Source organism: Chionomys nivalis, chromosome 4 (assembly GCF_950005125.1).
Source record: "Chionomys nivalis chromosome 4, mChiNiv1.1, whole genome shotgun sequence".
In the NCBI taxonomy this organism is placed as follows: Eukaryota; Metazoa; Chordata; class Mammalia; order Rodentia; family Cricetidae; genus Chionomys; species Chionomys nivalis.
The window spans coordinates 78,944,763-78,960,137 of record NC_080089.1 but is presented as its reverse complement, the minus strand read 5'-3'; the positions used below and the strand labels follow the sequence as shown (position 1 = coordinate 78,960,137).

The 15,375-nt window shown below is 42.9% G+C and overlaps 1 protein-coding gene across 2 annotated transcripts in view; it reads right to left on the bottom strand.

Annotated features, from left to right (window-relative positions):
• The window catches only part of Senp6 (SUMO specific peptidase 6), an 83,160-nt gene extending 68,212 nt beyond the window's left edge, over positions 1-14,948 (bottom strand). For both annotated transcript variants that reach the window (XM_057766591.1, XM_057766592.1), the window contains exon 1: positions 14,756-14,948. In XM_057766591.1, coding sequence (XP_057622574.1) covers positions 14,756-14,807 — 52 coding nt within the window. In that variant the 5' untranslated portion in view covers positions 14,808-14,948. The remainder of the gene's footprint in view (positions 1-14,755) is intronic.
• Between the last annotated feature and the right edge of the window lie 427 nt (positions 14,949-15,375).

Genomic DNA, 15,375 nt, shown 5'->3' with positions numbered 1-15,375 from the left:
ATTTTTACGATCTATGTGATATAGAAGTCTATAATTAAAACAGCTTCCTTTTTGGTCTGATATCTGAGTCAACAAAGGGCATCAGAATTTGGAAGCACTGCAACTAGACATTCACAGTATGCTGCCTTCTTTAGAAGTTGGCCTGTGGCAAATTTACTACCTTACTGTGAAGGCTAGTTTTAGTTACTAAGCTAATAGACTCTAGAGTCTTGTGGGGATAGTTTCTTGTGGGGTTGCCTAGATTAACTGGCCCATGGACATATCTGTGGAGAATTGTCTTGATTGAACTAACTGAACTGGAGAGGACTCACCCACTCTAGATGGCACCACTCCCTGTGTTTTGGGATCCTGTAGAAAAAAACCTGCCGGGTGGTGGTGACTCACGCCTTTAATCCCAGCACTTGGGAGGCAGAGGCAGGTGGATCTCTGAGTTCAAGGCCAGCCTGGTCTAAAGAGCTAGTTCCAGGACAGGCTCCAAACTGTGTCTCTGAAGAAAAAAAAAGGAACTGGGCATATGTATGATTCTTTCGTTTTCTCTCTGCCCTTAACTAGATATGACCAGGTGTTTCGATCTCCTGCTTTCCTGACTTCATTCAAGCAATGGTAAACTAATTTTGTGAGCTAAATTAAACCTTTTCTTCTCCTAAGCCACTTTTATCATGGTATTTTATAACAGCAACAAAAACTAAACCGGGACACTTAGCAAGTACAAAGAAAAGTGTAACTGGGGCACCAAAGTGAAAAGCCAAAGTAACCTAGAGTGCTAGTCAAATGAGATCCATAATTATAAATTGGATATCACAAACTCTTGTTCCATACTGTTTTGTGAATGAACTACCCAAACTAAGAGGACAACATGGCAGCACTCAGTCACTACTGAGAATGTTAGTCAAGACTCAAACAATAAATGCTCTATCTTTAAAAAACCAGAGGTTGGAGGGAGGGAAGGCCCCGTGGGTAAAAGTACTGGCTGAACAACCGTGAAGACCAGATTTTGACCTCAGCATCCATGTAACAATGTGGACAGACACTGGAGTATTGTTGGGGCTTGTTGTTCAAAAACAGCTGAGAAAATGCAAACCCCAAGTTCAGGCCGAGACCTGCCCTCAAAAGGAGTAGTTAAATAGTGATAGGGAGACCCCCAATACCCTTTTCAGATCTCCTCATGCACACACAGGAGCATATAGCCACATGCAGGCACAATACACATAGACAAATATACAAATAAGAAAAAAACAGAAAAATAAAAATAAAAATAAAAAAAAAAGAAAAAAACAGAAACTACAGAACTGGTTATATATTAACCTCTCAAATAAAGGACATATTCTCTTTAGAAAAAATTTTAAATAATTTTATGTATATGCCCTGAGAGAATTTCTTCAGAACAGGCCAGACTTAGTTCATTTCAACAAACAAACACATGAAAACAAAAAAAGAGGATTTAGAAAAGCAGAGAGCCGGGGGGTGGTGGCACATCTTCAATCCCAGCACTCAGGAGGCAGAGGCAGGTAGGTCTGTGAGTTTGAGGCCAGTCTGGTCTACAGAGCAGTTCCAGGACAGTTCCCGCTATACAGAGAAGCCCTGACTGTGGGGGGAAAAAAAGAAAAGAAAAAAGAAAAAAAACAAAACAAAACAAAAAAAGCCCAAACAAACAAAATGGAAAGTGGAGAAATCCAACCAACACTTCTACATTCAACTGTCTAAGGTTCCATCAACTGTGATGTTGTATTCACAGCATCACAACCTTTTAACACAGTAGGAGAGAAAAGCACCTCAGTTGTTCTCTTTTCTAAACCTCCTAATGCAATTTAACCATCAGGAGTAATCAAACAAGCCCCCAAATGAGACACTCTAAAATACCTAATCAGAACTTCTCCAAAAAGTGATTAAGCAACTGTCAGAGAACAAGGAAGTAGGCATGGTGATGCAGGCTGAGGTGGGGAGGGGGATGGGGGAGACATGGGGGACTGTGAATATGATGTCATGTAAGTCTACAGAGTCAGCTCCAAGCTAGCCGAGGTTATGCAGCAAGACCAGGAAAGAGAGTTACTTTAGCAGTCTCCCTGTCTCTTTCTCCTTCTCTCCCTCCCCTGCTCCCCCCTCAAAAAAATGTGCAAGTTTAAATCTGGAGCCCATACTAAAAGGTGACTGGTGATTCTAAGTGTTAATGGAAAACCTCTTGCTCTGTATGAGACAATAGCAAAGGGGCCTGAGGTGTACGATCTCACACACCAGTCTCCACACTGAAAGCACAAAATTTATTTATCTGAGAGTCTGATCACAAAAAGCAGCTGAAAAGGTAACTACCACCCAGAGAAGTGTTTTGCTAGGGTCAACCTGGAAAGCATACAGATGCTGACACAACTGTGGTCCAAAGAGCCCAGGAGCTGCTAGCTGAAGCTGACAACAGAACTTGGCACTGTCCATGTGGTAGGGATTTTTCAGGCTTGCTTTCAAAAAATGAAGAATGAGTGGATCGCCTGGCAGTGGTGACGCACACCTTTAATCCCAGCACTTGGGAGGCAGAGGCAGGCGGATCTTCATGAATGCCAGCCCAGCCTGGGAGCTAGTTTTAGGACAGGTTCCAAAGCTACAGAGAAACCCTGTCTTGGAAAACCAAATAAATAAATAAATAAATAAACAAATAAATAAATAAATAAGAAAGAAGCAATGTGATCAACCAGCCTCCTGCTCCTGTGCCTTCCTGAACATGATGACACCTCCCAGACTATAAGACAGAATAAACCCCTGTAATTTTTCTTTCTTCTTTTTGAGGATAGGCTCTCACTGTACTCTATGTTGCTTCAAATTTTCAAGGTGCCGTGAATCACCTGAACTTCTAATGCTGCCATCTTCACCTGCACAGTGCAGGGATTACAGATATGCAGCAACGTGCCCTGTCTAAGTGGTGCTGGGGATATAAACAGCGCGTCATGCATAGCAGGCAGAAAGTTCAAATCCTCAAAGGTCCTTGAGTATTTACATGCCACCACACTGTTATGAGTAACACTGGTTGTTTTGTTACTATCTTAAATTAGAAACAAAGTTTCTTCCATTGGTAGGAATCAAACCCAGGACCCTGTGCATAACAGGCAAGCACTCTTAACACTAAAGCCATCTCTCTAGCTCAATATATTTTTTCTTCTATATTCTCCACCAAAATAACAGTGATGTAAGGAGAAAAACAGAGAGGCAATAATAGTAAATGAAAGATGCAACAAAAATAGCAAAAAGGGGCTAAAGAGATTGGTTCCCAGCGCCCACATCAGCTGGCTCATAACCACATGTTACTCAAGAGGATCCAACATCCTCTTCTAATCTCTGAGCACTCCCCATCACATTTATGTTAACACACATATATAATTTTAATCATAGGTAGGAACTATTTTAGTTGAACCTGAAAGAGGGTAAGGGCAGTCAGTACATGGGATGGTTTGGAGGGAGGAAACAAAAGGACAAATGATGTGATTATACTATAATCTCAAAAAATAAACAGATTAAAATAAATTATTTTAGTAGGACATGTTCAATCTAAAAATTCAACCAAAGATTACTCTCCAGAATAGAGAGAATCAATCATAGAATACAGATGCTGGGGGCTGAAGAAATGGCTTGGCGATCAATGCAGGTGTGGTTCCCAACACCTACATGTGGCCGTTCAAAAGCACCTGAAACTGCAACCATAGAGAACACAATGCTTCCGACCTTCACAGGCACCTGAACTCATGTGCACATACATTGCCACCACAGGCAGACAAGACCCCTCTACCACAGGCAGACATAGATAGACAGACAGACAGACAGACAGACAGACACACACACACAAATAAAATTAAATTTAAAGGTTTGTAATTAGCTTTCTGTTGCTTTGATAAACATCAACAAAAGCAACTCGAGAAAGAAAATGATTTATTTGGCTTATAAGTTACAGTTCACCATTGAGGGAAGGCAAGATAGAAATTCAAGACAGAACTCTGAAGGCAAGAACTGAAGCAGAGACCAAGGAGGAATACTGCTTACTAGAGTACTTTTTATGGCTTGCTCAGCTTGCTCTCTGATTCTATACAGGCCCACCTGCATCCTGATGGTACCACCCACAGTGGGTTGACCTCTCCTCCATCAATTAGCAATTAAGAAAATGTCCCAAAAACATGCTCACAAGCTAATCTGATGGAGATAATCCTTCAGTTGAGGTTCCCTCTTCCCAGATACACCAAGTTAAGTTTACAACTAAAGCTAACTATAACTATCTAGCGCCAGGTCTGAACACAATAGGTAATTTTGAACCTTGAATAAACAATTTTTATACAACCAAAGAAATATTTGACCTTGGTATGAAGTACTGCAACTTCAAGTCCCATGTGACAATCAGAGGACAAAATTAAATCAAATAATTGTAAGAGGATGATGATATATAAAAAAAGGAAAACATAAAATCTGATGAAATGTTTTCAGATATCAATTTGGACAGTGAAGTTGAATTTGCTCACACAAGATCTAGACATTCCACCAAGCACACAACAGGCCAGGTGTGGGAAAGTATGATGCAGCTGGATCTGGCTTGCTGTTTATTATAAACGCTACCAGGTATGGTAGCACACACCTTCAATCCCGGCTATATTCCTTAACGCAGGAAGTGAAGACAAGTGGATCTCTAAGTTTCAGGCTGGTCATAGCTATGCAGCAAGACCCCATCTCAAAAAGAAGTGGGGAGCACAACAATTACGTAAAAAAAAAGGCACAACAATTACATAAGTGTGAATATTATTTATATAAGAATGCGTATATACCTATGCATATATAGGTGTATGTCTGTAACTCAGTGATAGATACATAAAGAATAAAGAAATGGCTGGGTGGTGGTGGTGCACACCTTTAATCCTAGCATTCAAGAAGCAGAGGCAGGAGGATCTCTGTGAGTTTGAGGCCAGAGCAAGTTCCAGGACAGTCAAGAAACAGAGAGAAACCTGTCTTGAAACCCACCCCCTGAAAAAAAACAACAAAACAAAACCTCAAAACCCCAAAATAAAGGTGGTCTAGGTACAATGACACAAAACTATAATTCAGAAGTCAGGATGAGTTGAGGCAAAAGGATTGTCCTGAGTTCAAAACCAGTCTAGGTTATGCAGTAAATATCTGGTCAGGCAGGGTTATATACATAGCAAGATCCTGGTGTGTGTGTGTGGGGGGGGGGGTATAATAAAAAAAAGTAACAGAAACCTTAAAAAAGAATAGCAGTCTGAGATGGTGCTGGGTCACTCTCAAATTCTCCAAAGGCGGTTTCTGTGGGGTCCCTGGCTCCCCATTCAAGTCTAAGCCCACTGTTGCCATGCTAACCACCCAAAGATACCTCAAGACTACATGGAGAGGGAGCAGGCCTGCCACGGACTCCAGCATGAAGCCAACCTGGAATCAGAGCATCCAAGTCAGGCCCTACAACTGTCTCATGGAGCCTCCCAAATCACCTAGCTGAGCCGTCCACAAATTAACACAACTATGCAAATGTTTACCTTTTAGTAAAGAAAGCAGAGCAGTACTTGAAGATTAAGCCTCTGAACATAACCATGAGAATAACATAAAATTAGACTTTTCTATAGCCACAAAATGCATAAGATTCTCTCCCTCATGATAACCCAGCTATTGTTAATTCCATTAATTTTCTTTGCCTAGTTTCAGAAAACCCTCTATCAGTGTTTGATCAACATAGGCCTAACGACTTGATATGTCACTTTGTTTTATGTCCTCATCTATTCTACCCCACACCAGTGCTAGGATGGGAATACAGGCTCTCACAAGCTAGGCAAACATTCTATCACTAAGCTACATCCCTAGCCCTGTTTCGTTTTTCTGTATAATTCATGAATTGTTCTGAATCTGCAAACTTGAATTTCATAAAACCTGTCCCTTGTAATTTGAGAAAAGTAGTAGTCTTTCACTTATCTACCATGTTCAAGCACAGTGGACACACACCCTACAACAATGTCTCTGCACTCTAGCTATAACTCTTAGTCTGAATTGCCAACAAATCTGTCTTTAAATTTTTTATTCTTACTGTTGTTTTTCTCTCTTACTAACTAAAGAACTCTGACCTTTTCTCTATTCTAACACACTCTTGAACCTTACGGTCATTATTAAATAAAACTGAACACAAGAAATGTTATAGTACAACATTCAATCTTATCACCAAGGCAGCTATTAAGTGACTGATATAAAAATTACATAAAAGACAGGAACAACTGGGCTTGGGGACATATGGCTTTAATTCCAATACTGAAGCACAAGGGGAAGTGGATCTCTATGAGTTCCAGGTCCACCAGGTCTTACATAGAATAACTTTGGGGGAAGGGAGCATCGAAGGCTGGATAGAGAGGATGGTTGCCAAGATTTTTCACCTTGTTACTCAAAAGTGCAATTCAAAACCATGGCCTGTTTATTGTTGGAATTTCCATTTGATCTTTTCAGACTATGTGTGATCATGGGCAAACAAAACCAAGCAAAGAGAAACTGGATAGGAGGAGACCACTGCACTATGACTTTGTTGGACAGCTGGGAAAACGGGATAAAGAGAGAGTTGTGTAGAGTTCAAAGAGCTACAGCATCCTGATACTCGTGCCACTTGCCCTCTTCTTCATCTGGATCGCCTTGTAAAGCTTAGACACTCTTGCCCTCCTGCAGTACTGTCTTACCAATAAATGACAATGTCCAAGAGCTACCTAACAGTTCCTTCTCTGACATAGGCCCCTCCTCCTCTTGAAGGGTTTCAGGAAAGGAAGAAAAGTGCACAACAAAGCACTGCGGGAAGAAAGAAAAAGTGCTGAAGAAAGCTATGGTTGTCAGTTAGGTACCAAGCTCCAATTCCGATCTATCTCGTTTGCTCTGGATCATAGAACCTATCGCACCTTTTGAGTTCCTCCAATATTCAATATATTTGTAATGTCAAGAACAATCAACTTACAGATTACAAGACAAAGAGTTCATAATTTTCTATTCTTTCCCACTATACTAATTTATCTATAGTATCAAGATCAGCAACTAACAGTTTTTTAAAAAGAAAACCTAAAGAGATCAAAACGGGGGAGCAAATTTTAAAAAAGCACAAAAACCCTCTAAAGCCGAAATAAATGAGATAGCATCATAAAAGATAAGCAATGGAAAATTTTCTACTAATTAAGAAAATAGGCCGGGCGATGGTGGCGCACGCCTTTAATCCCAGCACTCGGGAGGCCGAGGCAGGCAGATCTCTGTGAGTTCGAGACCAGCCTGGTCTACAAGAGCTAGTTCCAGGACAGGCTCCAAAGCCACAGAGAAACCCTGTCTCAAAAAAAAACCCAAAAAAAAAAAAAAAAAAAAAAAAAAAAAAAGAAAATAATAGCACTAACACACACGGTGCTTAGACTGGGATTGTTTACATGTATAATATAATAAAAACCTATTTAATACTCATAGGAATCTTAGGAGGAAATTGCTATAGATGGGTAACTGTCTTTCCATATGTTAAAGGTATAATGGCTAGACTGAAGTCTTAGTTACTTTTCTATTAACAAAATACCCATTACCAAGGCAATGTATAAAAGAAAGTGTTTAATTTTACTCTGATTTCAGAGAGGTGGAGTTCATGATGGAGCAGAAACAGTTGAGACCTCACATCTGAGCGAGCAGAGAGGACACAATGGGAATGGCCTAAGTCTTTTGAAACCTCAAAGCGTGTTCCCTGCAACACACCTCCCCCAAAGCTTCACCTCCTAATCATTCCCAAACAGTTCCACCATGAATTCACACATTCACACAAATGAGCTATGAAGGTCATTCCCACCAAAGCCGCCTCTACGAGGTGGGGCACTAAGATCATACCCTAGAAGGCTATCAGACCCCTGCCCTCTCGGCAGTCACAAAGTGAGTAACTTTCTTCACCATGTGCTTTTAGCATGATAAACTGCTTTCACCAAAGGCCCCGAAAACTACACACCATGTAGGTGAAAACTACAAACCATGTGCTAAAGACTGCAAACTACCAACCGAATTTAAGTCGGGTTTCTCAGTATTTTGTCACTCTGGCTGGTAGCTCACTAACACAACATCTTTGTTTTATGACTGAGGAAGTCCAGATAAGATAAACTGTTAAATAATATAGCCAGGGGTGGGAGCATGGCATTCTGGCTACAGAGTTCATATTCTAAATGTATTTTTTTTTTTTTTTTTTTTTTGGTTTTTCGAGACAGGGTTTCTCTGTAGCTTTGGTGCCCATCCCGGAACTAACTCTTGTAGACCAGGCTGGCCTCGAACTCCCAGAGATCCGCCTGCCTCTGCCACCCGAGTGCTGGGATTAAAGGCGTGCGCCACCACCGCCCGGCTTCTAAATGTATTTTTTAAGAATCATGTTTACACACAAGTATAATTCTACTATCCTGTTTCACATGAGCATATAAAAACTATCACTTAGATTAAAATGAAAACAGGAAAGAAATAGCCATAAGTAAGAAGTAAATAAGGAATGGCATCAGGAAGCAATTCCTAAAAAGAAATCAATACAAGTTTAACCAAGTCAAGTATACAGCCTTCACCCCAGCAATGGAAGCTGTGGCAGGGTGACATAAAATGTCCATCAGTAGAGGACAGGCTAAGCTACACAAAGTCATTCATCCTGGGCTACATACTCAGAACTCCCCTCCCCCAACGCATCCAAAGCAAACAAACACCGAAGAAAAGCAATACTAAATAAAGAACCTAGAAATGTTTCAGAGTAAACCTAAATGCCTGGCCCACACTCCATGGAAGGACAAACTGTGTTTGAGTTCAACAGAAGTTATTAAGAATTGCTGTCCTGTGAAACTGGCAGGCTGACTGAGTTCTAAACTAGTTTTACATATAAAAGTATAGCTAAGTATAATGGAAAACACTTCTTATTTTATTGGAGACAGAAACATTTTGCTGATTTAGAGACAAGAGGAGGGGGAGGGAGGGAGGATAGCTCAGTGAGCCTGACCACCTTAGTTCATTCCCTGGGGATCAAAATTTCAAGGTCATCTACCACAGAGTTTAAGGCCAGCACATAAAGGGAAGACTTAAACACCATCTACTTGCTAATGTACCTGACATTTAGAGGACGTGAACACTCAGCTGTTACAGAACATGCATTTTTTTCAACTTCATTCTCCAAGAAAGAATACATTATGGGGAATAAAATAAGTCTCAAGAATTTTTTAATTAAAATTATGTAAAGGATGTTCTGTAGCTACGTATCAATTATTAAAAATGAGCAATGCTGTATATACCAGCACATGCCTGTATGCTCATCACTGGAAGGAAGAAACAGGATTCTGAAGGGGATTTGCCAAGCTGGCCAGACTAGCTGAATCAAAAGCTCCAGGTTAAGTGAGAGATTATGTATTAAAAACGAAGGTCAAGTTTTTCCTTGGCACTGAGGCTCAGGTGCATCCAACAGTCAGCTTTCCAAGTAACCATGGTCCGGGAAGGCAGTGTTGATGGAGGCTTCATGGACATTAGTGCTATTCTACAAGAGATGATAAAGACTACTCATCCATGATGGTTTAGCATGAAGACTCTGAAGTTTCCAAAGCCTTGGGCAAGCCCCAAGCCTATCTTTGTGTGATGGCACACAACTATGATGAGCCTATGTATGTCAAGTCGGTGGAAGCACTTTGTGCCAAGAATAAAAATCAACCTAATTAAGGTTGATGACAAGAAATTGGAAATGGTTAGATGCAGTTGTGTTAACGGTTAAGGACTACCTATAGCAAGAATCTCAAGCTAATGATATTATCAAAAAGTACTTGAAATGTAAGAAACAAAAAAATAAAATACTTGGCTTGTTAAAATAAATAAATAAATAAATAAATAAATAAATAAATAAGGCTGAGGGCTGGGGAGATGGCTCAATGGGCAAAGCACTTCATAAGCCAGCATGAGAAACTGCTCCAATTTCCAAAACCACAGAAAGCCAGTGCTAAAAAAAACCCTACAAAATCACAGCTCTTCTATAGGCAGTCAGGAAGACAGGCAAGCAGGACAGTTCCGAGTTTAGGCAAACAACAAAAGGGACTCCATCTCAAGCAAGGTAGAAGGCAAAGACTGATGCTTGAAGCTGTCCTCTGACCTGTACATGCACACTGTGGCAAGTATGTGCTCATATCTGTATACATAGAGGAGCACATACATACATGCATCATTAAAAACAAAAGAAAGTAGAACATTTAGAAGGGCTGGAGAGATGTCTTAGGAGTTAAGAACATTTGTTCTGCAGAGAACTAGGGTTCAGTTCCCAGCAGCCACAGGACAGCATCTCTGACTCCAATTCCAGCAATCCAACATTGCTTCTGACTTCTGCCGGCTCCTGCATTCATGTAGTGCACGTACAACTCATGTACACACACATAAATGAAGATAAACCTTTCTAAAGATTTCAAAAAAAGGTGTAGAGTGATGGAAGGCAATTTGATCTCTGGCCTCAACAAACATAGGCAGGAGCCCATGCATGCACTTGTGAGCTCTCTTGGTCCCGCACGCGCTCGCGCTCTCGCTCTCGCTCTCTCTCTCTCTCTCTCTCTCTCTCTCTCTCTCACACACACACACACACACACACACACACACACACACACACAGAATGGAATAGCAAAGGTAATTCAGATTGCAGAAAAAAGGGTAAAGAGAAAGCAAACTAGCTCTAAGTGCACTACATAAACAAAGGTGAGAGCGGAGTCCCACAGAGCTGATGAGAAGAGACCACCAGAAGGGAAGCGGAATAAGAGAGCTGGTTTCCCTAAGCGGTCACCCCTCTACAGCTGTCTCCACATAGGATTCAAGTATTTTTTGCTTTTTTGTGAAGTATATTTGCTAATGTGAGCCTCACCTTGAACCATCCTTTTGACACTGTTTTCATCCCCCTCAAATGTGCCTTGTTCCTTTTATTTTTACTGTCTCTTCCTGGAAAGCTGTCTAGCCACCACTCCTCCTATTCACCCTTTAAGGCACTATGATAAAAATGCTTATTATAAATAACTCATTTGTTATACATGACAGTTGTAATTTTATGATTATGATTTTGATTATTGAGTCTCCTTACTATTCAGGAGACTCGGGAAACCACCGCATATGAGCCTCTGCTCTAAGAAGCGACTAAACAGCATGTTGAATGAACAGAGAGCCTGGCGACACTGCGACAGGTGAAAAGGTAACATCAGTAGATGAGCATCAGTGAAAGTTCAACACGAGAATACAGAAGATCCACACAACACAGAATTAGGGTTCTCCTTAACAGTTAGACATATCCTAGAGCAGAGATATCAGACATCACTTGAGACCTGGAATCCAGCAGTGCGTCACTCATCCCAGAACCTCATACTAACCCTCAAAAAAGGATCTTGGAGTCTTTCTTATTCTCATCTTAAGTGGATACTGCATGAATAAATCTTACTCTATTCTGATCTTCAACCCCCTGACTCTCCTTTTCCAATTTTCAAGCCAGGCTCACTTCTACCAAAACTGCTGCACTGTTTTGTTTGTAATTCATCTCCCTTTTATTCTTGAACTTTTGTAATTTATTGCAGATAAGGCAGCCAAAGTGACAAAAAAAAAAGTCTTGTGTATCCCACAGGGATGACCTTAAACTTCTGAGTCTCCAGCTTCCACCTCCCAAGCACTAGGATTACAGGTGGCCACCACCCTGTTATATTCCTTGCTGGGGATCAAACCCAAGATTTTGCAGATGCTAGGCAAGCACTCTACTACTAAGCAAGCACCACAGACAAATATGTATGTACGTATAAACTATATTAGGACACTTTTTTTTGTTCCCAGTTCTCCAATGGCTTCCTACTACTTGGAAAAAGACATATTCACAATCCTGTACCACAGAACTTCTACCCCTGTCTCCCTTAATTTCAAGTAGTGAAACCACAAATGGCCACTGAACCTTTATATGCATCATCCCTTTGAGTATCTTGTGATTAAGGGGTTCACTCAGCAGCCCCTCTTTAAAAACACCTTCCTTCCTTTTTTTTTTTCTCGTTTTTTTTGAGACAGGGTTTCTCTGTGTAGCCCTGGCTGTCCTGGAACTTGCTCTGTAGACCAGGTTGGCCTCAAACTCAGATTCGCCTGCATTGCTCTCCATGTTTCTTTCATAGTCTTTATCACATCATAATGATCTAGTTTGTTCATTAACAGCAAATGTGTTCTAGATATAAGAATATGACAGAAAAACTACAAGCTAATTGCTTCAATAGAGCTTTTATTTCTATCTGGCTGAAAAGTAGAAAGAAATCATTTGATAAATTGTTAAAAAAATAAAACAATATTCCATGTATGCATATGCAGATTTGTGGAGCACAGGTGGCATCAGGTCATTACAGACACATGTCAAGTTTGAGCAGACCTCAAAAAGCTGATAGAAGTTTTGAAAAATGTTTTAGATGCATTGGTTTTTGTTTGTTTGTTTGTTTTGTTTCTTTCCCACTGGTTGGCAGTCTCTTCCATTAAAATATACACATTCTATGAAAGCAGTGACTTCGAGTACTTCATTCACTGTTTTATTCCAACCAAGTAGACTAAGCTACTAAAAATGTTTCGTGAGTTAAGAAAAATACTGTCAAAGAAAACCAAAGCGTAATATAGGGATCTTTAAAATATCAAACCTAAGGGTTGGAGAGATGGTTCCTGGGCCAAGACCTCTTGCTGCTCTTGCAGAGACCCCAAGTTCAGTTCACTGTACCTATATAGTGGCTCACAGCCATCCATACTTCCAGTTTCAGGTGACAGGATGCCTTCTTTTTTTTTAACTGTGGCACCAGGCTTGTACAGGTTGCACATACATACAGGCAAAAAAAAAAAAACATACACAGAAAATAGAAGTTTAAAAAAAGGTTTTAAAAATAATTAATCCTAAAAAACCACGTATCTGTAATCCTAGTGCTTGAGAAGCTGAGGCAAGAGGATTCCAGAAGTTCAAGGCTGGCCTGGTCTAAACTTTTTAAACTACTGAATGAGTCCAGGTGGAACTCACACTTCCACATCTGTGCATTTCTGGACACTGATGTTAGGATAAATTAAAGCAACTGCCAGTCACATCAGCCTGCTAGTGATGGCTTTGTGCCTGTTTAACCCTCCCTGTGTTTATCCACTCATGTTTAAACTGAGTTAGCAGCCTACAGAAGCCCAAAGTTCACAAAATCCCACAAGTCTAATCCTCTTCCTGGTGAATATGGACATCAGAAAGCCACCGCTTGAGTTCCCAATTTCCAAACAAAAAAATAGAAGGCATAGCACAACTGCAATACAAACTACTCTCTCGATCTGTTGGTAGGTTACCTACCGTGCTCAAACCAGTATGGAGGTAACAGGAAATGAACTCAGGAAAACACAAACGCTTCCCTTATCTTGTGAGGAAAATAATAGAAAGGTTTCATCACTTTTTATATAAAGTCTGGCTTGCAAGGCAAAGTAAGCTTTTTCCCCCCACTTGCCTATTCTCAACTATGAAAAATAAAGAAAATTATTTTCGCTCTTCTCTTAGCCTCCATTCATTAGCCGAGTACTTCCTCCAGAGGCAGTGAGCAGGGCATTCTGCCACCCTCCTACAGAAAACTAAGGTTCTTTCTTAACCTTAATTTATATCTTCTTAATCCGGTAATGCTTCTAAATCATTTCTTAAAGCATGACCTGGATATATTTCACCCGGGGGGAAAAATACTTTCAAATTACTCAGAGTAATTATTCTTTTGTTGTTTTTGGTTTGGTTTTTCGAGACAGGAATTCTCTGTGTAGCCACGGTTGTCCTGGAACTCGCTCTGTAATCTAGGCTGGCCTCGAACTCACAGAGATCCACCTGCCTCGGTCTCCCTAGTGCTGGGATCAAAGGCCTGTGCCACCACTGCTCGGCAAAAGTATTTATTCTTAACAAGCACGGAATGCAGATTCATTTTCCTAAACATACTCATAAACTCAATTACCAGAAAAATTAAATAAAGTCGTGTGAACGTCATGTTCCCGGTGCTGTGAGGGCAAAAGCCAGTATCGTTACCCATTTACCACTACCCCAAACCAAATCACACCTTTTAACCGGCTTAGTCCAACTGAAAATTGTTAACTCTGCCTCTTAAGCGACTAAAAATGGAAACACCCTAACTCTTTCGGCTTCCCTGGCTGTCCCCAAACTGACACTGTGAGGCTCCTTCTCTTTTTTTTTTTTTTTTTTGTTAATTTAAACTGGTTTACGAAGTATAGCCAAAACACATCTCATCAGACTATCGTCGGGCACCACCGGGTCTAACCTGCACCCCAACGGCAGCGGCCAGCAGCCTTTTAACCAGCTTTTTAACCAGAAGGCCGGGGAACGACAACTACCTCTCCCCTGCCGACTTGGACGGCCAATTCCCACCAAAGCACAGCAGTCTGAAACTTTGCACGAACGCTGAGCAAGACCTGAAAGCAGCCGCCTCTCACCCCCTAGGCAAGCATGGAAAATAGGGAGATGGAGGACTAGTCCCAGCCTCCGGCGTGGCCCTCGCCAGGCCGCCCGAGGCCTCGGCTCCCAGCGCGGCCACCGCGCCGTCTCGCGCCGGCCTGCCCGAGCCCTTGCCGGGCGGACCCGAACTCGGGGCGCCCGCCATCGACCACCCGGCCCCTCCTGGCGGAGCCAGGCCCTCCTGGAGCACACAGCTGAGTACCACGGCCCGGGGGACCCCGGTGTCGCGAGTTTCCCCCCACTCACACCCTCCCCTGAGTTCGCCGACCGCGAACGCACCTTCCAGAAAAGCAGCCTGCCCAGCGCCGCCGCCGCTCTTGCCCGCCGCCATCTTCCTCTTCCCACGCCGCCTCCTCCTTACTCCATGGCCGGCACCGCGGCCGTGCTCGCGGGGAACAGGGGCCGCGCGGCGGGAGGGTAGCAGCCGCAGGTTGGCGGGCCTCGGGCTCGGCCGTCCGCGAGCGACGCTGTCCCCGCCGGGCCGGGTCCCCACACAAAAGCTGGCCGACGCGGCCCGGCCTGTCTCGGGCGGACGGGAGGCGCTGAGGCCCGCGGCCTGGGCTGCTTCTCCTCAGGCTCCTACCGGGGTCCGTGAGCGGCGGCGACGGCGGCGGCGGCGCTTCCCGGGTCCGGCTTCCCTCGGCACACGACTCCCCATCCACCGGCCGCGCCGATCTCCGTGAAGCTGCTCTCCGCCGCTGGCACCGGGGACGGAGAGCGAGGCGAACGCGCACACGCCGCCTGCGTCCCGGGCCGTAAAATGGCCGCAGCGGCGCGCCGAGCGAGGGCTCCGCGACCGTCAGGCGCCCGCGACCCCTCGCTGCTCCCGCAGTGGCCGCCGCCGCCTGCCCGCCCACCCCGCCCAGGCGTCAGAGCATCAGCCCAGGCCTCGGCGACTG